The sequence below is a fragment of the Lagopus muta genome, chromosome 3 (genome assembly GCF_023343835.1).
Source record: "Lagopus muta isolate bLagMut1 chromosome 3, bLagMut1 primary, whole genome shotgun sequence".
Taxonomy (NCBI): Eukaryota; Metazoa; Chordata; class Aves; order Galliformes; family Phasianidae; genus Lagopus; species Lagopus muta.
The window spans coordinates 43,015,551-43,041,269 of NC_064435.1; the positions used below are offsets into that span (position 1 = coordinate 43,015,551).

The window sequence follows — 25,719 nt, forward strand, 5'->3', positions numbered from 1 at the left end:
GCAGCTCGGCTACCAGAGTGCTGCAGGAGTGACGGATTGCTTGGATTCTTTAAGGCCATAAACACTTCCCAGCAGGGCCAGCCTCCTGGGGGGAGCAGCTGATTATTTTTGTCTTTTAAGTGATTTACTGCTGATAACCCGACCAAGCTTTAAGCGTTTGATAGTGGGCGATGATCAAACACCCAGCAGACTATGGAGCTGGAAGGAAACACCCTGTCTTTCAAAACCCAGCCTGACTCCAAGTAAACACACACAGAAATGCTTTCTTGTAGATGCTGGGGACTGGCACCCCTCTTGCCCTCCTTGGCAATCCTGCTGGGCTGCACCCTCACTGCAGCATGCCGGGTTGTGCTCATGAAGCCTGGTGTACTCTTCAAGGTTTTGCAGGAAACATAACTCTTGCAGAGCAGCATGGATGCAGTCCCTGTCACTCCGGTATTTCAGCCCTTGCCTAAGCGTGCTGTTATTTTTAGATAGAAAATTACAGACGTGATTTTTCATTTTGAAGCCAGAAGATAAGAGTCTAGGGCCAGTCCCAGGTTTACCTACTGGCTGGATGCTAACCAGGCACTTCCATTAATTTGGGTCTGTGCATTCTTCCCACAACCATGTGCAAAACACAGCTCCATTGAAAAATACATTTAATCAGATGGATATTCTGCCAGCACTTGCACATGCTGATATGATCTGAAGTGTTGATGAAAGTAGTTGGGTTTTTTTTTTGGTGTGTTTTCCATTAAAGGGCATGAGATGTGGCAGACATAATGCCGCTGCTCTCCACAGTCACAGTAATTAATGACAGAGAAAACAGATTTCATTTATGAAGTCACTCAAGATCCTCGGATGAAATGTTGAGTAAGTGCTAAGTATTATTTGTCTTCACTATTCAATATTAATGCACCAGCAATTAAACTCTTTCTGTACCATCTGCCTTACATACTGGAATTTCTTACAGAGAGGTATTAGTCTAAACAAGTGAAAAGCTCTTAGAAGATTGCTTCTACCTAACCCCAACATAACATGCAAAATTAACTATTAGTAACAAGCCTGTTTTTTCTTTTGACCAGTAATCTCTTGCCACATGAGTCACCGTTAATGAATCTATTCTAATGGATTTGTTACAGCACTAGCACATTTGTGATGATTACTGAGCAAGTGAAGTTGTAAATAAACAATACTTAGTAAAGTTGGAATTTTCGTGTTCCTGAGTGTTACAGCCCCTTCTGGGTCTCAGCTTTAGCAGCTATAAAACAGGCAGTATCTTTGTGCCATGTCATGTGCACAAGAGGTGTAAATCAATTTAAAGAGTATGACTCAAAAGCCCAGTAAATCTGTGTAGGGCTGCTTTTATCTTGCTTGTAGACTTAAAGAATTCAGTGCTTTTAAGCAGCAGGCAGAATGAACGTTTGGATCCCCCCCCCAGTCCCTCATTCATAGTCTGTAAGTTAGCATGAAATAAACTTTTATTGTATCTGTATCTTTAAGATATTCCTTCAGGCTATTTGGGAAATCCCAAACTGAGTTATACTTACACATTGCATTTGCAATGGAAAAGTCCTTACTTTCATCCGTGTAGCTATCTAATAGTGAAGGAAGAACAGAAAAAGTGTGGTAGAGTTCTTTATTTCAGATTGCATAAAAATACAGAAGCACTCCATTTAAAAAAAAAAAACAGAGGTAAGTTCACTCTCTCTAACTGCAAGAGAAAACAACTGGTTACCACTTTAAACTGCTTGCGTGCTTAAAAGCAGAGATGTGTACTTTAAAAATGAAGTGTAAGAGATAAATAAGCAACAGGCCCAAGCAAGTGCATCGTTTGAGTTGCTTGAAGTACTTCTCCACTGTAACACACCTATGCATACCATGATGAATGAGCACAGTCACTGCTCGTACTTTTTAATGTGTTTGAATCACCTTCTGACTCACCCCTCAAATAAATACAGTGGAAAACATAACCTACAACTACCTGAAAACTCAGCAGACAACCAGAAAGCTCTGCAGTCCACGGGTTTTGCACCACCCTCGGATTACTTCACTGATTTTACAGTTATGAGGTACACACAGTACTAATGTATGATCCAATGATCCAATGCATTTCTACTCTGATAAAACATAAGTAGTATATCACAGGTTTGTTTTTTCTTTTTTGCTATAAAGTCATATTAAAATGTTTAAAACTGCAAACAAATAAATACACATGCATATATACATAGTGCCAGACGTTACAGTACTCTCTTTTACCACAGACTTAATAGAAAGAAAAGTAACATCAAGTGTTACAAAATTACAGGGAGCTTTTCTATTTTCCTGCTAGAGCTAATGACAGCTGCCATGACACAGCTCTGCAGAAGCCACAGCAGTTCTGATGCTGCAATTATCACAACTGCAAAAATATGCTCATAGCCTCATTCACAGAATCACAGAATCACAGAATCACAGAATCACCCGGGTTGGAAGGGACCCCAAGGATCATGTAGTTCCAACCCCCCTGCCTGGCAGGGCCACCAAACATACACATTCAGATCAGGTTGCCCAGGACCCCGTCCAACCTGGCCTTAAACACATCCAAGGACGGGGCATCCACAACCTCCCTGGGCAGCCCGTTCCAGGGCCTAACCACTCTCCTAGTAAAGAACTTCCCCCTAACATCCAACCTAAATCTTCCCTCCTTCAACTTAAAACCATTTCCCCTAGTCCTGCTGTTGTCAGCCCTTTTGAAGAGTTTACTCCCCTCCTGGGTGTAGGTTCCCTTCAGGTACTGATAGGCTGCAATGAGGTCACCCCGCAGCCTTCTCTTCTCCAGGCTGAACAAGCCCAACTCCCTCAGCCTGTCCTCATAGGGGAGGTGCTCCAGCCCCCTGATCATCTTAGTCGCCCTCCTCTGGACCCTTTCCAAAATCTCAATGTCTTTCTTGTACTGAGGGCTCCACACCTGGACACAGTACTCCAGGTGGGGCCTCACAAGAGCCGAGTAGAGAGGGACAATCACCTCCCTGTCCCTGCTGGCCACCCCTCTCCTGATGGAGCCCAGGATTCCTCTACTTGTATCTGTGAACTCACAGACAGAAATAAAATCAATTAATTACACTTATAAATCAGATCCAGCAGATTCCTAAGGGACATAAATCTTGGTAGCAGAAGCCACTGATTCAAATGACCAATTAAGAGACAGTGTAAAATCTTCATGATGCAAATGCTTTTTTTTCCCATGTCAGTCTACATCTATGCCAAGTAATGGAAATTTTACACTGAAGTACCAAAACAACAACAACAACAAAATCAACAAAAAACCCAAAGAAGAAAAGCAGTTCTCAGCTCTTTTTGCTACTTGCATATTAGCACAGAGGTTAAAGAGAAGTACTGATTGCTTAATGTACAGATGCTGATAACCTGAAATTGTGACAACCTTCTAGGAGATTCATACTGCTGCTCAGAGGACTCTGGCAACTTGGGTTTCTCAGGAAGGAGGTTTCCGATGAATTCACTGTGGTGCAGCTGCAGTTTAGGGGAGCTGCTCTTATGCACTATCCACAAGGTAACAGATAGAAGATGTGATGAGATCAATGCCCCTTCAGGGAGTAGGGAGGAAGGTTCAGCAGATAGACTCAAGAGCAGCTCAGAAACCTAACTTGTGCTTTGACATCCATCACTAGATTTTAATATTCTGCTTTCCCATAATTATGCTTGTAGTTACATGATATTATTACACTAACTCAACAATAAAAATAGCAAATTTATAGCAAAACAGTTACAAAATAGCAAACTATATATATCTTGCATCGTTCCACTTCAAAAACATTGTCAATGTTTTATAATAATAGTAGATTTTTTTTGCTAGCTTCTTGGCCACAGTCCTTATTGAAGAAGACACTACATACAAGTCAGTGTCATTTTTAAGGCACTACAAAAACCAGGTCTGAATACAAAGCCTACAGAAGGCTGCATGAGAAGTTAAGGTGCCAAGACTAGGAGCGGCTGTACTGCACTGTGCTGTACTTGGTGACCCTGGAGGACTTGCTTAGTGTGGAGCTGGCAGGAGGTGCCCCCTCCAGAGGGCTCAGCAGGGAGTCCGTGATCAGCACCTGTTCAGCTCTACCAGGCCCTGCTGAGGCTGTAAGGTCATTCTCATTCACCACCATGCTCTGCCCTTCAGACAAGGTGGGAAAGCTCGGTGAGCCCTGCTCAGTGCTGGGCACGAGCACCGTCTCCCGCTCCCTCACCACCACATACCTTGAGTTGGGGAGGTCCTGAACTGCCATGGTTCCTACCCCAGGGCCCTCTGATGTCACCATCCTTTCTGTAACCACCACGTTGCTTCCGGAGGGCAGGCTGGGGACTTCCACCATTCCCCTCAAGCTCGAGGCAGGAGCCAGCACCCTTTCTGTCACCACTATGTTCTCCTTAATCTGGGGATCTAAAAAGCTGGCAGTTGAGTGGGTATGGCCCTCTGCAGAATAGGATGTTTCCTCCGATACTACAGCACCTCCTGCCTGCACTGATGGGGTGGGTGAGAAGTAGCCACCTGAGGCAGAGGCTTGTTTGGTGCTGAAAGCCTTTTGCTCATTAACGTCAAAACTGGATTCATTCTTGGAGCTACTGTCTTTCATGTCGATGCGTCTGCCTATGCATATTTCTGCCAGAGTCTTAAATTTGTCTCCTAAATCATCAAGAAAGCGGTCGTCAAGATCACCCTCAATAAAGCTGCAGCAGCCGATGGAGCCAGGGGGGGAGCTTGACTCCCCCTGAGAATAAACCAGGAGACAGTCCCTTGCAGCTTGAGCTTCATCTTCCGCAAAAGAGACAGCTTTCTAAAGATGGGAAGCAAAAGAAAGCAAAAGTTTGTTAACCTTTTTACTACTTTACTACTACTTTACTAACCTTACTACTAGACATAGTAAACTTGAAGGAAATCAGGAATCATTAAATCACAGAATCATAGAATTGCTCAGATTGGAAAAGTCCTTAAAGATCATCAAGTCCAACCACAATCTAACCAAACCCACCACTAAATTATGTCCCCGAGCACCACATCCAAACAGTTTCCCAAACTTTCTAAACACATCCAGTGATGGTGACTCAACCACCTCCCTGGGCAGCCTATTCCAGTGCTTATCAACCTTTCTGTAAAGAAGTGTTTCCTGATATCCAACCTAAACTTTCCCTGGCACAACTTGAGGCCATTTCCCCTCATCCTGTCACCTGTCACCAGTGAGATCACCCTCAGTCTCGTTGTAAGAAGCTTTCAGGTATTTGGAGATAGCAATAAGGTCTTCCCTCAGCCTTCTCTTCCCCAGACTGAACAGCCCCAGTTCCTTCAGTCACTCCTCGAAGGGCATATTCTCCAAGCTCTTTACAAACCTTGAACGCTTGGTCAAGGGGATTATAATAACAGCATCTGTCAACCAATCAGAGCAGGGCCTAGAACTGCTTTTTGCTTTTTTGAAGTTTCTCTGAGCTGGACAGTGAAGTGATGAGAAGAAAAAAGAGTACTTTGGAATTTAATGGAAAGCCTTGGGTACATCACCATCTGCTACTTCTCCCAGATAACCATTTATGATACCGCTCCCTTCTCAAAAAGAGTCTACTCACATTTTGCTTCAGTGAATAACTCTCACCTGTAACTAGGTCTTTGTGGGAGAGTGCCAGCGCCATGTCTGAGAGTATCTAACATTTAAGAGTACATTTCATGAGAAAAGGCTGACATATCATCACTGTCATGGCTCTTTTCATTTCTGTAGCCTGCAGGATCACACCCAAGTGAACAAATTACTGAGTTAAACAGTTTGGTATGTATGGGAACATACCCCAGCATACACTGGCTCTACCCAGAACAAGAAGGATTAACCAAGTTCTGACTGTACCTTTTCCAAGGCAAGCTCAGTCTGAAGGCAGCATCTGCAACTGGGTTGCTGCTGATGCTGCTTTCAGACTGAACTTGCCCTGCAACTGGGTTGCTGCTGATGCTGGCACAAATCTTTGTATGCTCTTGCAGCAGCTCCAGTTGCAGGAGTAGAGGTGGCCAAATCCTTTGGGGCTGCTGAACCAGCTTTACTAATATGGTTGCTGGCTCATGCTCAGACCCACTCATGCCATATTTGAAGTACTGTAGTACTTATTAGCTCAGGCATCTGTGTAATGTGGTATGTATCCAGATCCAAACTGATTATGTATATTTTCCTGCATTTGATCCTGGGAGCAGACATATCATCTGAGATGCTTCTACATAAATCAGCACACATATGGAACTAATTGGTTCAGATATTTTTCTAGTTTGTTCTTTACTCTTTTCTCATTCATTTTTAGTTCTGTATCTGAAGTATTTTAGTCAACCAATTTTAGCCACCCAAAGGACTATAACATTAACTAACCTGTTATCATCCAGTTGTGTAACATCTACTAAGCATCTCCTGCAAGATTTCAGCAGGCAGCTGTGCTTGGAATGTCTTAACATTCAGAAGCAAAATGAGCAGAATCGCTACTGTTGTGTCTGCTCACCTAGATCAGTAGTCAGAACACACAGCAGATACACAAATCCTTCCCTAGCCTGAGGTGACTCAAACCTGCACAGCTACTCTCCTGCCCAGCCCCATTGTCAGTCATCTATAGAGACTGAAGATGTTTAATTTGTAGATGTGAAGGATGATCTCTGCACTCCTTGGCATACAGAAGAGGAACCTTCCCCTGTTAGTAGCTCACCAGCCAAGTAATAACAGAAAGAGGAATAGTTACAATGAATAGGATTATCCTATTGTTCAATAGTTAGGTTGCAAAAAAATAATTCAGAAAAGGGATTGCAACATATGCATCTGGTGAACTGCCTTTCACCCAAACTACTGCACAACCAGACAAATCCAGCACCTCTTAATCAGCTGTTTTTAAAATGCAGACCCACCCTACTATTTGACGTCTATGGCTTATCTTTCAAAAACTTGCTTTGTGAAAGGTTTGTAGCCGTGACTCATCTAGAGTCACCAGTGCCTCCCTGCAGGACAGTTACTATGCTCAAGTCCCCGACGTTTATATCACATCATCTTCCTCATTGCTTCTTCCTGGATACGGCTCCTTATTCACTGCTAAATATTCTGAATCCCAAACCTTGAGAAGGGTCTTGTCACTGAAGATCATGTAAAAACCCAAAGATGCTACAAAACTTAGCACTGTCGAGGTCTACATCCCACATGTGAGCCTAACTCAAAAGTCCTTAACAGCCCACTCACACACACACAGCACTGACCCTTATCAGGATTGTTTACATATAAACAATCCATTCATGTTTATAATAACATACAAAAGCATTTCACAATGCTAAGCATACATCTCAATATACTGTTATTCTCAGGTCATATGCTTACGTCAGTGAAGTAATCTCTTAAAAATTCTTCATTCACGGCCCCTGCAGATCCCATCGCCACACCTCCTCCAGTCACCACCACGTTGCCTTCTCCAGATACCATGCCTACAGACCCTCCAGTTGCCGTGGTTCTGGTATGGTAATCAGCACGATGAAGTTGTCTTTGCTCTTCCCTGGTAATCATGTTGTTCTGCCCTCTTATGTAAGAGGCGGAACTGCTTCCTCCTGCTGCAGCTTCCTCTGCACTCATTCCTGCTGCCGCCGCTGCTGCTGTTACTGCTGCTCCGCTGGCCGGTCCCTTCAAGTTCCCCGATGCAGTGGGTAGCATAACACTTTGCATTAACTGCAAGAAAAACACGAATGAGGATGTGACATGAAAGCTAGGCTATCTAGCATATGGAGCTCACCAAACCAGCAGCCAGGCTGGGTGGAACCTGGGAGGGTGCTGAGTTAGGACATGTTCGAATTTGTACTGATTCATGTTGCTGCAGAGTAAAGAGCTTCCTGAAAGAGGGTGCAGCTTCCATGACTGTGTTCCCAAGGAGGATCACAGAAGTATTTCCACAGGTCATTGTTCTTAAAACTCAAAGGGTTGAGAATGAAAGAGGGGGGAAAATAAACAAGAAGAAGACCTGCGAAACTCCAGTGTGCTCAGCCTTCCAACTATGGGGAGCATGCAATGCCTGCTGTTCCTGTAGTGCTACCTGGCCCTTTCTTCTTTTCTTAGCTTCCCTGTCAAATTCACAGTCTTTCATCAAGAATTTGGTGTGAGTGCTGGCCCTAAAATAAAAGCTTTTTCCCTTATTTCTTATTGTCATGCAAAAACAGGCCGGTGTCATACCCTTTTGTCTGTTTGTATAGGACAACAAGAAGAAACACCTCTAGCATTCATTTCTCTGTTGCATTCCCTCTGCATTTTGAAGTTTTTTTTCTGCCTTTTTAAAAAATTGTAATAATACTGAAATCGTATTAACTTTATTTTTTAATAATCCTTTGTTTAAGAAGATAAACACACAAGAAAATAATTTAAAATGCAACCTGAAGCTCTGAATTGGTGCTGGGAAGCTAAGCTTTATAACCCGATCATTCACAGCTTTACAGCTTTACCGTACACTCCCAAACAGGCAGTGAACATTCCAGGCTTGCAGATGCAAATAGCACGGATGCTTTTCCCACACTTTATCTTCTAATCAGATACTATCAGCATGTGCTTGATTCCTTTGCCTTTACTTTGGGATTTTAACACTATGGTTGGTGTTTCTAGAGCTGCTGTTGGAATTCCCTTTCCATGCATCCTTCATTGAGCCTGATGGGGTTAACTTTAATTAATATTCACGTGTGGCTAAAATCTGCTGTGCAGATTGAAAACATCAGCCCATTATGCGGTAGAGACGAGTGCAAAACTGAGCACTTGGCTGGAAATCAAAGAAAAATGCTGCTAGGGAAAACCTGCCTTCTCCTCGGGAGCTGCTCCTTCACTGTTCCATTTACGCAACATCTCTTCGCTACAGTCTGGTATTGCAGCAAATCCTTTCTTTGCTCCTGAGCCGCACGGACACAACAGCAGTAATAGTGGAATAACTGCAGGGAAACACAAGTTTGTCATTAGTGATGGACTGACTAGGGTCAAAGCATGTTAACAGCCAATACTAAAGTCTGGCCAGCAACGCGTCTTTAATGAGTTAAAGAACATCATACGAACAAATAAGGAGTGCAGTCAATTCCCAGAAGTTCAAGGTATTTCCTGGAAACATAAGCAGGGATTTTTTTCTAAACAGTAAACTGACAATGAACCTGTCACTCCTGCAGATGATTGTGCATGTATTTATCCTTACTTCTACTGAAGATCTCATGTAACAAAACCAGCCTCAAAAGTGTACAACCTCAGCATTTCCAACTCCTGTCTTGTTACTAACTACATCAAGACATCTCCATATGGAACACTCCCATGAGTGGACGCATTTACAGCATTACCTAGAGAGCTCAAAATGATTCAATTTCAGAAGGAAAACATACTTCTGTGGAATTCACTTTGTTTTCTCATAGCCAGAGCGCTACTACTACAAACAATGAATTATTGTCCTTTCAAATTACTGCCCATTCATTCTTGTCTAGTAGTTGGCGACCCTGCACATAGCAGGGGGGTTGAAACTAGGTGATCATTGTGGTCCATTTCAACCCAGACCATTCTAGGATTCTATGATTCAAATGCAGTACTAGTATATATGGCCATACCCTGACTGCAAGTATTTCTCTTGTTTTTCAGCTTTTGCCTTGTCTTACCAATGTGACTTCTTACATTATGTACTGCTCAGATTAAGAAACCAGACCTGGGTCTGTAATTAGGGAGAACATTGAGAGAGTGCTGTGATTTGAATGAGAAGAGCTAGGGTTCACACAGGGAAGTGTGGGAAATGCTAAAAGGATACCTTAGTGTTTCCCCACCTATTATTTATGGCGTTATAAACTAATATTATGAGCTGTACATATTAACTTCAAAACGCACAGCTTCTGAATGTATAGTGCTGATAATGCAAAAACGAACTGGAGATCTGCCATGACTGCACACAGCCTAGGAGTTTACATGAAGTACACCAAGATGATAAAACCTGGGAGCACAACAGTTTACTCCCTGGTGCTTTGTGGACCGTATTTGTGGCGCTTCTGACACAACATGAAATGATTACTTACGCAGCAGAAGCAAAAATGCCAAGATGATTAGTGCTATCGCTCCTGGTCCCAGACTTGCTGACCCAGTGCCAGTAATTCTATCTTTGCATCCGCCATCAGCAGTGCACGTACAAACAAACAGTTGCAGAGATTGTGGCTGAGCACAGCTGAACCCTTGGAAATCCTGTATTAGCAGGGGGACTTCAGTACTGCCTGCCTTCAGGTCCTGGGGAACCAACCGTACACTGGTGGCTAAAGCAGAAGGGTGGGGTTAGTGAAAAAGAAAAAAAGAATACAACATGAGTGGACAGAAAGTTAACTCCTGTAAACCTTCTCAAACTCCCAACAAGCTCCCTCCGTTTAGGACCAGTCAATGCAACCCAACTTAAATTTATGTCCGTGGCAGCATATGTGCTTTTTTTATTTAATCACGTAATTTACACTGGTAACAAATGGCCATGCTCTCTTGAAGACTCAGAAAATCACAGAAGAGCTTTGCACCAGCAGAGACCATCACAAAAGATAGTCTGACTGCTTACAGAGCACTAACCTTCACTTCATCCAGTTAGCTAAAGGCTGAATTCACAAAAATCAACTTCTGTCATTAGGAGATTAACTTGCTGTAAGCTACTGGCAGACATATTACCATGCCATGTCTAGGACAGGACTGGGCAACAGGCGCCCAAGAGATCCTGGATGAGGAGGCGAATACCATCCTGTTTTGAAAAGCTGTAACCTCTGTAATTGCTGCTAGTCTGGCTACAAGCAGGGTGAGGAAAAGCAAGATTTCTTTTTCAGTCCTAAACTGTGATTAGGACTGTGCTGATTGCTCTGCAGTGTTGTGTTGTAGGATTATGAATAACAAGAATTGTTCTGAGAAGAAAAAGTATTTTCTAGTGTCTTCAGTCTACCTGAAGCATTTCCTTCAAGTGTTTCCCAGGTTTATAAGAATGGGAATGTAAGAAGAAAATGCGAATCTAGTTTTGAAATACTCATTAAAATAATTTTTGATTTATGATCTACATATGGCTGCCTCATCAAACTAGACTAAAATGGTCCAGTTGAGGGAAGGCAACAGGCCCCAGAACACGATTATTTTTATAGCTGATAGAGGGAAGGCATCAGAACACAAGCAACATGTCCTCAGATGTGATTTCATATATGAATTATTTTTTGTCTGGATCAGTCAAGCTGAATTATTGGAATTAGCAAAGTGTAACACTCCTGTAGAACTCCAGAAAACTGAAAGTAATTCAACATATTTTTTCTTACCATTTTTGGATGCAATTATCCATTTTCTTGCTGTTCCTTCTGGCTCATCAATGACAGAAAAGCTGTAGGGAGCACTGTTTGGGTAACTATCTATATCATTAGCTGTAACATCAACAAACTCTGCATCTAAACACACAGTCCGTACAGGGTTCTCAATAACTGGGCAGTTATCATTCTCATCTTGAACTTGAATAACAACGGTGCCAGTGGCTGTTTTTGTAGGAAGATCTAAGGTTACAAAATATGAAAAATTAAATCAACATTTGACAAGTATGGAAATTTTGTCTTAAAATAAAAAAAAACAACATTTTCCCAAACATAAGCACTTCTGAAATGAGTTTATGGGAGCAAAGTTGCATTCCTAATGTCAATGATTGTGTTGACAAAGTTCTTCTGAAGGCAAGTTGTTTTACTACCTTAATGTAAAAATGTATTTCTTGTGCATAGCTACACAATAATAGGCAGGTTACAAAGAATTCTAACTAGCTATACAAGAAATTCAGAGATTCTTTCCAACTTAGCTTTCCAGAAAATTTAGGACTTTGAAATCTGCTTATTATTGTAGTGAGATACTGACAATTTCCACCTATGTCTTCACAAAACTTGTTTTAAAAGCTCGTCTCGATACAGTCAAAAAGAAACAAGCATCCTGGGAACCCAGTCCAAGGTTTCTCCCATTCCATAGAGTTGCCTTTGTCCCTCCACAGAGCCTACTGGAAACTGCACTGGGCACTTAAATTTTAGGCAGTTGAAAGTAGGGAGGTTAAGCCAACTGTAGCCATAGAAATACATATTGAGCCCTTAAAAATAATTTAAAAAAAAAAAACACCAACACCCCCCCTCTCCCTTCTCCCCCAAAGTAATTAACAAAAGACACCAGATCCAGTAAAGCAGAAACAGAACTTTCTAAACTTACCAGTAGTTACACCCAACATGGTAAAAGCGTAGGTACCATTTACTACATAACGTGATTCGTAATCGAGGTTTTTAGCAAGCTGGATTTCACCCGTATTTGAATTTATCGTGATCCAGTTTGCTGGGTCTCTTCCTTTCATATATCTGATGAAAATCACATAGAAAAGTAAAAATATCACATATTTATAAGATCAAAACAACCACCAGAAGAAAAAACAGCTTCATACTACGCCTACTCTTTGTGCAGGCCAAACTCTGATATTGCTGCCAATGTAATTGTTTTCAACTATTAACCTTAGATTATAAACCTACCCTGGCTGTTGAAACCTGCTTTTCCCTCTCAAGCCAGCCAGGACATAGGTGTGGCAGTGTTATCGAGGGAAACAAGAATGCCTGTTCCACTCGAGAGGCAGCGTGCTGCTGACCACGATGCTCCCCTTCCCCTGACCCTCCTCCCAGCCATGGGTGAGCAGCAGCCCCCTGGAAAGGCTGTATAACAGGCATGAAGAAAGGGACCCAGGGTGAGGTTTGTACCTCTGTCAGTTCGTAACACTTCTAAATGCCACCACAGTGGTAGTTCAACAATGTTTTAGCTGATGTGCTACAATTCAAAAGCTAAAGACAGCCACATGAATGCACACGCAGGCTTATCTACCCAAACATCCTTTTTTGTTCAATTTCTGTGTGTTTCTCTATACTCCTTCCTGATAATTCTGCATGTAACTATGGACAACTTCAGCACAAGCACTCATCATTTACCAGAAAATAAATGGTATTTTCAAATCAGTCATTTTCTGCCTAATAGAATATTGATAGTAATGGTGTTCTTTTAGTTGTCAATTATGCGTAGGAGAGAACAGATTTCCTCTGAAATTATTTCAGGTCAATACACACATTTTTACAGTAAGCTGTAGTTTCTGACACACTCAGTTATGAGGGATATATAAAAAGATTCTTACTTAACATGCACTGCAGCTTTTCCAGTGTCTTCATCAATGGCTTGATACTGTCCGATGACCTGCCCTACTTGCATGCTCTCACTTGCTCCAATAATTTTTGTCCCACTGGGGAATACAAGGCCTTCCCGCACATCAATCACATTAATTTTGATCGGAATTGTTTGTGCTTTATAGCTGTTTTTAATGGACTTGTGAAATTCTGCTTTGTTTGTAACAACGATGCCCAGGTTTAGGTTTTTCATTTCTTCATAATTTAGCTCCTAGAGCAAACAAAAACAAACAAAAAATCCCTCAGAATTTGATGGTATTCGATACTGAGACAACATCCAGATGTTTAATATTTAAATAATGCTGATGGAGGATGCTACAGTGGAAAGAACCATAATTCAACATGTTACTCTCAATTCAAAACACCTCTTGAAGAGTATGTTAAGAAGATTGCTCCTTGTTTTTCCATGGATGGCAGCACTGGTATTACTTTATATTATCAAATTAATTTAAGGTATGTGCAATGAGTCCTACACAAATATTTTGCATTTGCCTTCAGTGAATCCCTACTCAGAATTATTCTACTCTTCTACATTTTTTTTAAATGATTTGAACATTAGTTATTAGTAATGCCTTTTTTTTTTTTTAATTTTTACTATTATTATTTTATTTCTAATAATTTCCAAGTTTGAGATAAGGAAAACAGAGCAGAAGAAAAATAAAGCTTAGCATACTATGCATCTTCAGCTCCTGTCACTAAAGAAGAGTGAAAGCTCCACAGAAATCCACAATGTAAATAGTCTGTAGCCATGACTCACGGAGTAGGTGCTGCATGCAGTTATCTGTGGCCATGGGAAATAAGTAAACTGAGACAAGCAAGGAGAGCAAATATGTGGGAAAGGTTACAGCATATGTGCTACTAGCACTGCTGCCCAACAACAAGGAAGATCTGGGGTTTCTGTTCCACTGGATACACAGTGCCACCACACAGAATGTGGTGAACAAAATTATTATTTTGTACAGAATTACTGAATACACCACCAAAAAATATAAGAGAAGCATCCACCACGTACATTTATAGTTTATTTACTAACTATAAATAATTTGTACATCAATCCCTATTAAGGGAATCAATTACTCTAAAGACTCACAAAGAATATACTAACCTTCACAAGAGTCAAAATTCCTTCATTTGTGTTGGTATCTGTTACTATACGAAAATAGCCACCTTCATTGCCAGAGACAAAAGAAAAGTTTGCCAACCAGTTATCAGAAAACTCTTCATCTTTATCAAATACTTTTATTCTCATAATTTCCACATTTGCTCTGTTTTCTTCAACGCTTCCTTCAAACTGCAAGAATAAAAAGATTTAAATGTAAAAAGATGTCCCAATCTACCGTATTTCATCAGTACAAGAAAGTCTGCATAAGATTTTCTTAAGCAATGGGATACCAGCAGGTGTACAAACACACCAAATATCATGGTGAATGTACTTACTGAAGAGCTTTCAAGCACAGGAAGGTTGTCGTTGACATCCAAAATCTTGATTTCTAAAGAGCATGTAGCACTATTCCCATCTGCTGCACCGCCACGGTCCCTCCCTTCCACCACCAAAGAATAGCTACTTTGTGTCTGTCATAATTAAAAAAAAAAAGAAAGAAATGCTTCAACTAGTTTAAATTTTTGTTGCCTTACTGTATTATCAGTGTCTTATTTTGTCAAAACCTCTCAAGTAATGTCCAATCAAAACTCATTTTCTCTCTACTATTAAATCTTACACATAGCTCTTTCTACCGGAGTAAAGCTGAGCCTTAGAAAAGGGTTTGGGAGTTTTGCATTTTCCTCCCAAAGAGTTAGACTGTGCTCAAATGGAAAATGGAAAAATTTTAGTAGCCACGGACAGGATACAGCAATACCTGCACATTGAGACAGATCCAGATACAGGGATAGCATCTACAGCCTCTGTGAGCTAATATAAAGATCACCATCTGCTGGTCAGTGAAAATACATGCAAGCATAAGGAAAGTTGCTGACAGTATTTGGCTTTCAACACTTTCAAAGCAGCATCATTTCTTAGCCTTTGAGTCCTGATTTGTACAGCAATCTACCAAAGTCTAGATTCAACCAGCAGGTTTACAGGTTGGTGACCTGGGTGTTCTATCCACAGGCTCACCAGCAAAGAAATGACACCCACGTGTCATGTAACTGCTGCCCAGCTGCATAGAAGGGACAGAAAGCAACAGCCACCAACTGGCATAGTGAGACGGAGGAGACAGGGTGAAAGCAAGCTTTACCTCATCCCCTCCCAAAGCCACTGGAAAACATACATCAGACAGACAAGGAAAGGTCCTTTAAACCCAACTGGGATGAAGGAAGGACAGAAGTGACAACAGGTACCAGAAGAATGCCATCAACAGATTTTTCTTATTTATTTATTTTTTTACCTCTCTGTCAAGGTTTATTGCTGCTACTTGAACCTCACCAGTATCTTTATTCATACTGAATGCAGAACTAGGGCTTTGGGAAATGATCTTGAATGCAATTTTGGAATTCAGGTTATTTGGTTCATCTGCATCCGTTGCATTTAACCTCATTACAATTGTACCTGAAAAAAACCCAACAAAATACAATATTTGGTTATGCTGCCATGCACTGGCAAGTATTTTTAATGTAATGTTACAGGTAAGAGTGTGCTGCCAGATGCAATGCACAATTTTCTTATGCCCCTACCTCTGGCATATTTAATAGAGCTGAAGAATTGTTCTTGAAATTCAATTTATGTTAAAACCTCAAAAACAAAACTATATATCAACACAGATCTGAAGGTTGTAGAATTCAACTCATCACAACTACTCAGTGAGTTGAATTCTTGCAAGAATTCTGACAGAAAACTTTAGATATTGTATAAAGAAGATGGAAACTTTATTTAGACAGTAAATTGCATTTCCCTCATACGTCATTCTAAAGGAAGCAGAACAACTTTTGTACATGAACATCAATACAACAACTGTTCTTTACAGACTGACACCCTCCAACAGCTTGATTCAAAATCAATTGTGGCTCCCATGCTGCAAGCCCCTTATATGCATGACACAGGATGTTGTAATGCTGTACTTGGAAAGGGCCAACCTTAGTGTCCAGCACCATTAGTTGGGTTTGAGTATCAGCTGGAATTCAAGAAGAGAGACAGTTACCATATGGCTGCGACTGACTTGAAAGGCAGCTGGGGGAATTCAATACCTCACATAAATGGATGGTCAGTAATTTCTATCTTCAGATTGTCATGGCATTGAAAAGAACAGGATATCAGGTATTTATTAGGATGTTTTATTCTGAGAAATAGTCTATTGCTCCCAGATCTGTTCTTATGTTTACTGTCTTTAATAGGAAAACTGCCAATAGCTTGTTCTGAGGTTTGGGTGATGATTGTATACTCTTAACATCGAAGTGCTTCTCCAGACTATTAAATAAAGGAGAACTTCAGAACACAGCAGAGCTAAATGCTTCCAAAATGGGCTGGAATTGCTAGGCCAGAAGATGGATGGAATTCTCCGTGCAGTGTCTACTTAAGGCCTCCCTGGCTTAGTGGCAAGTCTGACCCAAAAACAAAGTTGGCATAAGAAGAAATCTTGTTCTCTGTTGCCTCTTTGCTCACACTTTCCCTTCATCACACTACACAACTCAGCCCTGAATAAAAACATGCATTCAAACTTGGATAACCTGTCCTACATAAGCAAGATAATGCACTATTGTTACTACAGATATGCTGCTGCACTGACTATATTCACTTCTGTCCTTGAATACATTCAGAATAGGTAAATTTAAAAATACATAAAATGTTACCTGTTTCACTTAATTCTTCAATTGAACCAACAAAAACTTCATGTGAAAACACTGGAGGATTGTCATTTATATCTAGAACTCTAACTGGAAGGTCTATTGGCTCTTCCAGTTTTGCTCCGGTCTTATCTAGAGCATGACCTCGCAACTGAAATGATTCAGACAGAAACAATAAGAAAATGAGTGACTGTAATACATATATGTGAGCACATACACAAAATATAAAATATATAGCAACTAAAACTATTAGCAGTTATATGTATGTATATATACACATACACACAGATATAAATGTCCACAAACATTAAAACCTACTGAAATAATGTATATTTTTATTAAAAAAGGAAAGAAGAGCATTTATAAGGGTAAAGTTACTATTCAACTTACAAATAGCACTGGAGTCTTTTCTCTGTCAACCTTTCCTGTGATGTTCAAGTCTCCGGTCTTTCCATTGATAACAAACAATCCATAAGGGGGTTCTGTAACTCCTTGACCAGATATCGTATAAGTTACCACTATCCCTGTGTCTTCAAAATCAGAATGTATCTAGGAGGAGCATGATAGAGTAAATAGTAATTGGTAAATAAAACCACATTTCAAAACATATAATCCTTTTAGCTATTTTCATAATGAACAAACAAAAATTAGTATTAAATACAGTTTTTCTACATGGTTTATAGTGTTTAAGATGTTGAGATGAAACCAGAAGAAAAAATTACATGCTCTCTTTGAAGATCTAGTCCAAGGGAGATTAGGAATGTGATGGACAGTGCAACAGCTAGGAACCACAGAACAGAGAGAAGACTTGGACAAAGAAAGTTGGATAGCACACAAGTGCAAGGAAGAGTCTGACTGTTCCGTGTACACCTTTCTGTCCAACCACCACCAGCAGTTTTGGGAGCTGCTAGCCAACTTGAACTAGAGCTGAGTAACTCTGGTTGGGTGGTAGAGTGAAAAAAAGAATTTAAAAACACTGCATTTCCAAAAGTATTATGAAAATTGTTGACTGGGAAAAGATGAAAGACTCAGCTGAATCAGGCTTCAAGAGTAACTCATCTTAAGAAGAAAACTGAAGGAAATGTGCCAATTTTCTACTAGTATTCAATAGTTCATTAAAATTAAAGAAACATCGGTGTCTGTGGTTAGGGCAGCTACATCTTTATTTTATATTTTCATCTCTGTGTATTCTGTATTTATCTCTTTTCAGGGCTTACTCTAGCAATTGGATTCCTATAAGAATTGTCTTCCTCTTCCCGTATGAAAGCAGGAGGGACCGTCCATTCTCGTTTCTGTCTGACAAGGCTGTTGGGATGAGTTAATGTGCCATTCTTGCCACTTCGATTATAAATCTGTGAAAAAGAACAAGGCTGAATGCCAGCGTAACATCTAGTCACTTAAGATAAAATGCTTTATTGCTGTGCTAGTCCACACTTCTGAATAGCATAGGCCATAACTTGGGCATTCTGCTTGCACAAAACCATGTGCTGACCTCACCACTTATTTTCTTCCAAGGAGGCTATACACTCTTTTAATAGTAATTTTTAAATCATAGAGCAGACTAGCCTTCTGAAGTACAATTTAAAACTACACATTCCTGAAGATGTTTGAACTGAAAAACTACAGTAATCTTTTAATCAAGATAGACATATAAAACCCAAGATTTAAATACACAGGCACATTCACATGACCAGGGTATGGTGAAAATACACCTGTTCTGACAGATCTAAGTGCTTGTCACCAGATGTGGAATGAAGTTTGCCATTGATACTGCTATAAACAACTACTTCTGCCTCATTATGCTGTTTAACATCTCATCAATACTAATACCTTCTTCTGTAATACAGGATACATGCAATAAGCAACACTGTCTCAGCTATCCTTGTCCAGGTACCCCTCATTCCTGCTGACTCCTGTCCTTCCTCCTCCTGTCCTGCTGGTATCCAGATCCACAACAAACACTGTATCATAGCAGTTGACTTCATTTATGGAGAGTTAAAAAAGATATTTACAATGTAACATTTTTGCTGAAGTTTCTTGAACATCACTCTTTTGATGGATGTGGGATTGGTCCTTTTCTTACATTTGTGCTTTCATTTTGTTACCCATTATACAGATTTCATTGTTCAGAAAATAGTAGAACTTGAGATACTTATCAAGTTAAATAAAGCATGTCTTCAATGCTTGTTTTTTTTTTTTTTTCTTTTCAGAAGGCCCTTTTTCAGGTACTGATCAAGAAAAGCCTCTCTCTTACCTTCCAATGGAGTCCATTTCCACAACTGAGACAGATCTGTAATGAAAGTGAGGTTAACTATTATTATTAATTCAGTGTCGCTTTAGCAGCACATTTCTTTATCCACTAAGAGCCCAGGATAGCTATGTATGCCCTCAGAAACTGCAGTTTGGTGCCTCTTGTTAGCTGTAAGCAACTGGAGCCTCAGTCAAATTATCAGAGATCCTGTGTTTGCATTCCTTGATGCTCCACAGGTGATTTTTATTGGTCCTAAGGCCTAAGGAAAAGTAGGCTTAGAGAAGTGATTGCCTGTTGAAGTCAGTAAACCATAGAATCGTAGGGCTTGGAAGGGACCTCTAAAGATCATGTAGCCACCGGCCATAACAGGTTCCCTACAGTAAGTTGCACAGATAGGCATCCAGGTAGATTCTAAATACCTCCAGAGAACAAGACTCCACCACTTCTCTGGGCATCCTATGCCAGAGCTCTGTCATCTATGCAGTGAAGTTCTTTCTCACATTCACTTGGCACTTTCTGCAGTCCAGTTTGTGCCTCTAACCCCTTGTTCTGTCACTGAAAGGAGCATAATTGCATTCACTTGACTCCTGCCCATTTGATATTTACAGGTATTGGCAAGATCCCCCATCAGCCTGCTCTTCTTCAGGCTGAACAATCCCAGGTCTCTCAGCCTTTTCTCATAAGGGGCATGCTCCAGGCCTCTCATCATCTTTGTGTCCCTCCGTTGGACTCTCTAGAAATTCCTTGTCCTGTTTGAACTGAGGAGCTCAGAACTGGACACAGTACTCCAAATGTGGTCTCACCAGAGCAGAATAGAGGGGGGAGCACCAGCTCCCTCAACCTCCTGACCACCTGATTATTCCTCCCAGGTGCAGGACTCTACACTCGCTTTTGTTGAACCTCGTAAGATTTCTCTCCACTTATCTCTCCAGCCTGTCCAGGTCCTCCTGAACAGCAGCCCAGCCTTCAGCTGTGTCAGGTACTCCACCCAGCTCTGTATCATCAACAAGCTTGCTGAGGGTGGATTCTACCCCTTCATCCAAGCCACTGAGAATATGTTAAATACTTTAAATGTTCTCTTTGACTGGTTTTCAAACTGCTATCTGAGCTCTCACTATTGATCCCTTCCATCTTACTTATTGCTTATCCACTTACTGATTGCTACATCATAGCATGATAGAATATTTTAAAATTTCTCTCTTTCTTACACAACGCAACACAGAAGTCAGTGGACAAGGTTGGGAAAAGCAGCAGACAGTGGTTTCAACTTGCACAACAAAACTTTTTCAAACAGCAGTCTTCCCAGTGTGTATATCCTGAAGACAAAAATCAGCAAGCAGGACGTTCCCTAACACATTGTGAGGGCTGCAGGATCTTATATCTTAGATCAAGCTTTTCTTATGATTATTCTTAATCTTATTTAATATTCATATGAATTTTTAAACTTTGTTTTTCTGATCAATGAGATTATACCAGTAAGGTAATGCATAACAGGGAAACACTCGTTTTCCAGTCAAGGTTTTCCAACAAGAACTATAATTCTTTAGGAAGCAGCTGTCAAAGTGTCATCTTGAACATCCTTATTTGCTTTCACAAACTGAAGGGACAAAGAATGAACAGAGACAAGGGGCATCAGGAGAGAAGTTTCCTCGTATCAGAAGCCTGAGAACAGTGTAAACTAAAGCCTGAAGTTTGCAAATATCTCAGTGGACTGAGATAAAAGAAGAGCACATCAAGGAAGTAAAGAAAATCCCATTAGTCATTAGAAATAGAAAGTCTTACAAAAGAGCCTCAAGCATTCTGTTTTCTTGCTAAAAAAAGATTGTTTTTTTACTTTTTAATCTATAATCAGTGGTCCATGGTAAATTTTAAAGTGATCTAATATAGGAATCTAATGGTGGGAATTTTGTTTATGAGATGCAAAAATACATTTGAAAGATAGGCATATTCTACATTTAACTGAAAATTCATAAAAGACACTAAAATTTCAAAATTAAGAAAAATATTTTTATTGAATTATTTTTCAGGAAAAGTAAAATCACACTCCACATGTGCTGAATTCTGAAATTCCCTTTTTCAACACACTACAGCTGTCTTCTATTAAGTGGCTCAGTAGGAAAACCCCCCATCTGTCACTTGGTGTGAATCACTGCCCCTGCACAAAAACTCACACATCTAGTGATGAAATCTATTGATGACAAGGAGCTGGAAAGGCATTGGCAAAAGACAACTGTATTGCTACAGAAAATTAGTCAGAAAACCTAAAGCCTGAAGTAATAAAAATGGAATGAAATACTGCAGAAAAGCAGCTGGAATAGGTGAGGTGGCAGGGGAAAAGGAGGGAGTGACTGACATGTATAGAGAGTGCAAGGCTGCTCTTGCGCAAACGTGTGCTTGTGTCTTGCGAAGGAAGTAACTGAAGAGACACATTTTGAACACACAGCTTCATTTTATATTGTGAAGATGCAGAATGAGTAAGCTAGAAGGTGTGTACACCTATTTGCTTTGCTATGAAACTAGAAACCCAACCCTATAAATGTGGTCTTGTCACATGTTGTGCTGGTCAGTTTGGTGCTGAAGACCACTGGCAAGTGGACATCCTGCACACTTATAGAAGTGAGCTGAAGGGACATTGGAGGTTATCTCTGAGTCCATCTCCCTGCCCTGGGGTAGGATGAGTAACATCCATCTGCTGCCTGACATCTGTTTAACCTGTTTCTAAAAACTAGTGATGGAGATCGCAGCATTGCTGCTGAGAACACAACAGTACCCAAGTAAAGCTTTGTGGGCTTTACTTCAGACTGGAATTAGCCTGAAACCATGGAATAAACATCCACAGAGGTGATGGAAACATCTCTCAGAACAGTTTCAATCTCAAAGAATCAGACTGTCACACTCTGGAGATTTGCTTCAAAAGCACAATTTGATCCAATCAAATAAGTGCACTCTACATCCATTGCATGTGTTTCCTATAACCAACATCAAAACAGCTATACTGAGATGTCTTAATCTCAAACTGAATCTCCCTCTTTGTCATGTAGATAATGTAACTAGGAAACAGCACAACTCCCTTTTCATGACGATTACCTTTCACATATAAGAAAACTTATCATCCATTTTACCCACAATCCCAGTTCTTTAGTATCACTATGAGAATGATAAACTAGGAATACTTAAATTTACATTACTTTTTTTTTTCTTTTTTTTTGCTTTTCTCTAGTCTCTCCTGTAATAATTCCATTTCTTCTGATGTATGGCATCTGAGATAACACACCTCTTCAGCCAAACAGATAAAATCACAGACCTCAGGCATTCCATGCCTGCTTTCATATCTCACCACAGCCGTCTTTTTGTTTGTTTGTTTTTAAAGATGCATGATTTGCAGACAGAAAGTAGGCTTCTTGAAATCACCTCACTTTTGCTTTTCCTAAAACTAATCAGTTCTAGAAAAACTAAAACTAGTCAGTTTTATTTGTTTGTTTCATCATAGAATCGTTTGAATTTGAAGAGACTCCCGTACAACAAACCCTTACAATGGACACCTACAGCTACATCAGGCTGCTCAGAGCCTGGTCTAGCTTGTCTTTGAATGTATACAGGGATGAGGCACCACCACATCCACTACTGGGCAACCTCTTCCACCCTTATCATAAATTTATTTTCCTTATATCCAGTCTAAATCTCCTGTCATTTGGTTTTAAACCATTATCAGCCTGTCCTCCAAGGGAGGTGTTCCATCCCTTGTATCATTTTTGTGGCCCTCCTTTGTATGTGCTCCAGCAGGTCTATGTCTCCTCTTGTACTGAGCACTCCATATCTGGACATCCAGATGATCAGCAGGACATCTGGATGCCTCACCAGGCAGAGTAGAGGGGCAGGATCACCTCCCTCACCCTGCTGGCCACACTTCTTTTGATGCAGCACAGGATACAGTTGGCTTTGTGGTATTGTTCCTATGAATTCTGAAAAAAAAATTCCAACTGATGGTAACACTACAATCGTGATTCCAAGTATTGCATACTAGTCTAATGTCTAAAATATCAAATATTAAGGATGTACAACCTAAGAAAACATCCACAGGAAAAAAAAATCTCAAATCCATTCTCACTCAAATACAGGACACTTTCTAACATTTCCTCTCTCGAAGACAAAAGTGCAATGACCCTTGTTGGCTGTGCCTATGTGACAAGGCCATGGCTCCAGGTGTGTGCCCTGGACATGACCTATATTGGTCCCAACCCTACAAGCACCATCGCTGGGCATACCCTGATGTTCCTAGAGAAAGGGTAGAGGTAGAGATGGGAAAGCGCTGGGACCTTCATACAATCCTCAGGACTGATGCTATAGATATAGGTAGAAAGAGAGCACAGTCAACCAATAAATGCTTCCAGGAAAAACAGGAAAGGAAGATCCTATAATTTTTAAGGCTTCTAATGTGGAAGGTACATTGTGATTATTCTTTTTTTTTTAATTTTTGCTTTTTAGTCAGTTCTCTGGGTTTTGCAATTATCTATGTCTTCTTTGCATGCCTTTTGACATCAGTGACTCCAGTTGGATGCTCACACAAGCAGCTACTTTCACCCACAACAATAGGTTTGTCTTGATTAAAAACCACCACACACAAAAAGGGAACACCCTATAGTTCTTCTCTCTCCTGTCACCGACCAAGCAGGGCAGTTTTAGTCCCTGGAATATTACGTCCCGCATTAAAGCTGCAAGGCAACAGATCTCCACTCAACCTGATTTTTGGGACCTCGAGCATGAGAAATCCTGCCCAGCTCCCTGCAGCCCTCCCAAGCCCTGCTCAGCTCCCTGCTCCCAGCCAGGCCTGGCCTCCACCCTGCCTGGGCAGTGGCTGCCCAACTTCACAGGAGTTTCACCAAGCAGGGATAGTGAGCTGCTCAGTAATGCCTCTGATTTCAAGGAAAGCTTCTTGGGGAGTTGCTAGAAACTGCCAGAAAGCACCAGCCTGAACCAAACCCAAGCTTTCTTTGGTTTCAGGACATTCAGGACTTGCTTCTAGCATGGAAAGCTGTTGCATAGGACAAAAGGTCTAAAGATTGAGAGCAGGGAAAGGGAAAACCCACGTATCTTGTATTTATAAGAGTTTTGTATATATTTTCCCTAAGATTTCCAGTAAATGTTACGGACAATCCACTTTCCCTCCTGGCACGGCTCCTTCCAACAGGTAACACAGTTTACAGACAGTACACTGAACAAGAAGATGACAGCAGCACCAATTCCCCTAATCCTCCGGGAGCCCCGACAAAACCCACCTATCTCCAGACACAGGGACGCTCATTTCATAGCCTTTCCCGACTTTTCCCAACTTTCGGATCTTTCTTTCATCTCCCTCCCAGGAAGCGAACACGAGAGCTGCCAAACCTCGACGGGAAGCGCCCTCCCCACGCCCCGCGCCCGCACACGGCCCCCGGGGCACCGCGTAGCGCCCGCGGTTCCCTCCCGGCTCCCACCGTCCGGCCCAGCCCCAGGCAGGGACTCACCAGCAGCGCCAGCAACGGCACCGCCGCCGCGCTACCCCGCGACATGGCCGCCGCTTGCGCGCCGCGCCCGGGACGGGGTCACCTCCTGCGGCCGTCAAGGGAAATGGAGGCGGCCCGGCGAGGGGCGCGCTAGTAGCCGCGGATGGGTGGAGAGAGCAGCCGGGGAGCGCCGGGGAGGGGGCAGGTAGCGCCCGTCTCGCCCCGCCCGGCCCCGCCCGGCCCGGCCAGACCTCGGAGAGCCCCCGGTACCGCCCCGCCGAGAAAGGACCGACAACCAACCGATAAATCAATGAGTGACTGATAGAAGATACACTCGTGGGAAAATGAAACGGTGAGCTGTTTTAGCGCGGCCTTCTGACAGTTCCCGTAATCCTCTATTTAACGTGCTCCCAGCTATATCCTTCCTACTCCTATCTGACAGAGATCTCTCCTGGATACACCTCATTAATTGATGTTGACAAAGACATAACTGCTTATTCATGATGGCGAAATAAGTAAATACCCTTCCTGTACATCCTTTGTTATAGGATGTTCTTACCTGATTGGTCTTTCTAAGATCACACTCAGTTGTTGTAAATAATTTTGGAAGCAGCTGGTCATAGTGCTACCAGTGATGCGCACCAGGGAACCAGCCTTACTGCAGTCTTCTCAGTGACACAGAATCACAGAGTCACAGAATGGCCCAGGTTGGAAGTGATCTCAAGGATCATGGAGCTCCAACAGCCACCCCTTCCCCCCCCCCTGGCCATATGCAGGGCCACCAACCTCCACACATAAGACTAGACCAGGCTGCCCAGGGCCCCATCCAGCCTAGCCTTGAACATCTCCAGGGACAGAGCATCCACAACCTTTCTGGGCAGCCTGTTCCAGCACCTCACCACTCTCATACTAAAGACACTGCATTTCTCTCGTGTGTATTGTAACAATATATGGTGAATGGAATCACAGAATTGCAGAATCATTAAGGTTGG

General features: G+C 41.6%; 1 protein-coding gene across 1 annotated transcript; it reads right to left on the bottom strand.

The window, feature by feature from the left end:
- Positions 1–1,445: 1,445 nt before the first annotated feature.
- On the bottom strand, positions 1,446–24,922 carry LOC125690878 (desmoglein-2-like). The gene is made up of 15 exons (XM_048939641.1): positions 24,749–24,922; positions 19,248–19,283; positions 18,211–18,345; positions 17,384–17,542; positions 17,000–17,144; positions 15,601–15,761; positions 14,654–14,788; positions 14,322–14,507; positions 13,168–13,427; positions 12,210–12,352; positions 11,294–11,521; positions 10,043–10,273; positions 8,805–8,932; positions 7,353–7,694; positions 1,446–4,808 (listed from the first exon to the last, which is right to left on the bottom strand). Exons 1-15 carry the CDS (start codon positions 24,791–24,793, stop codon positions 3,966–3,968), a joined length of 3,177 nt encoding a protein of 1,058 aa, XP_048795598.1. The 5' UTR covers positions 24,794–24,922; the 3' UTR covers positions 1,446–3,965.
- Between the last annotated feature and the right edge of the window lie 797 nt (positions 24,923–25,719).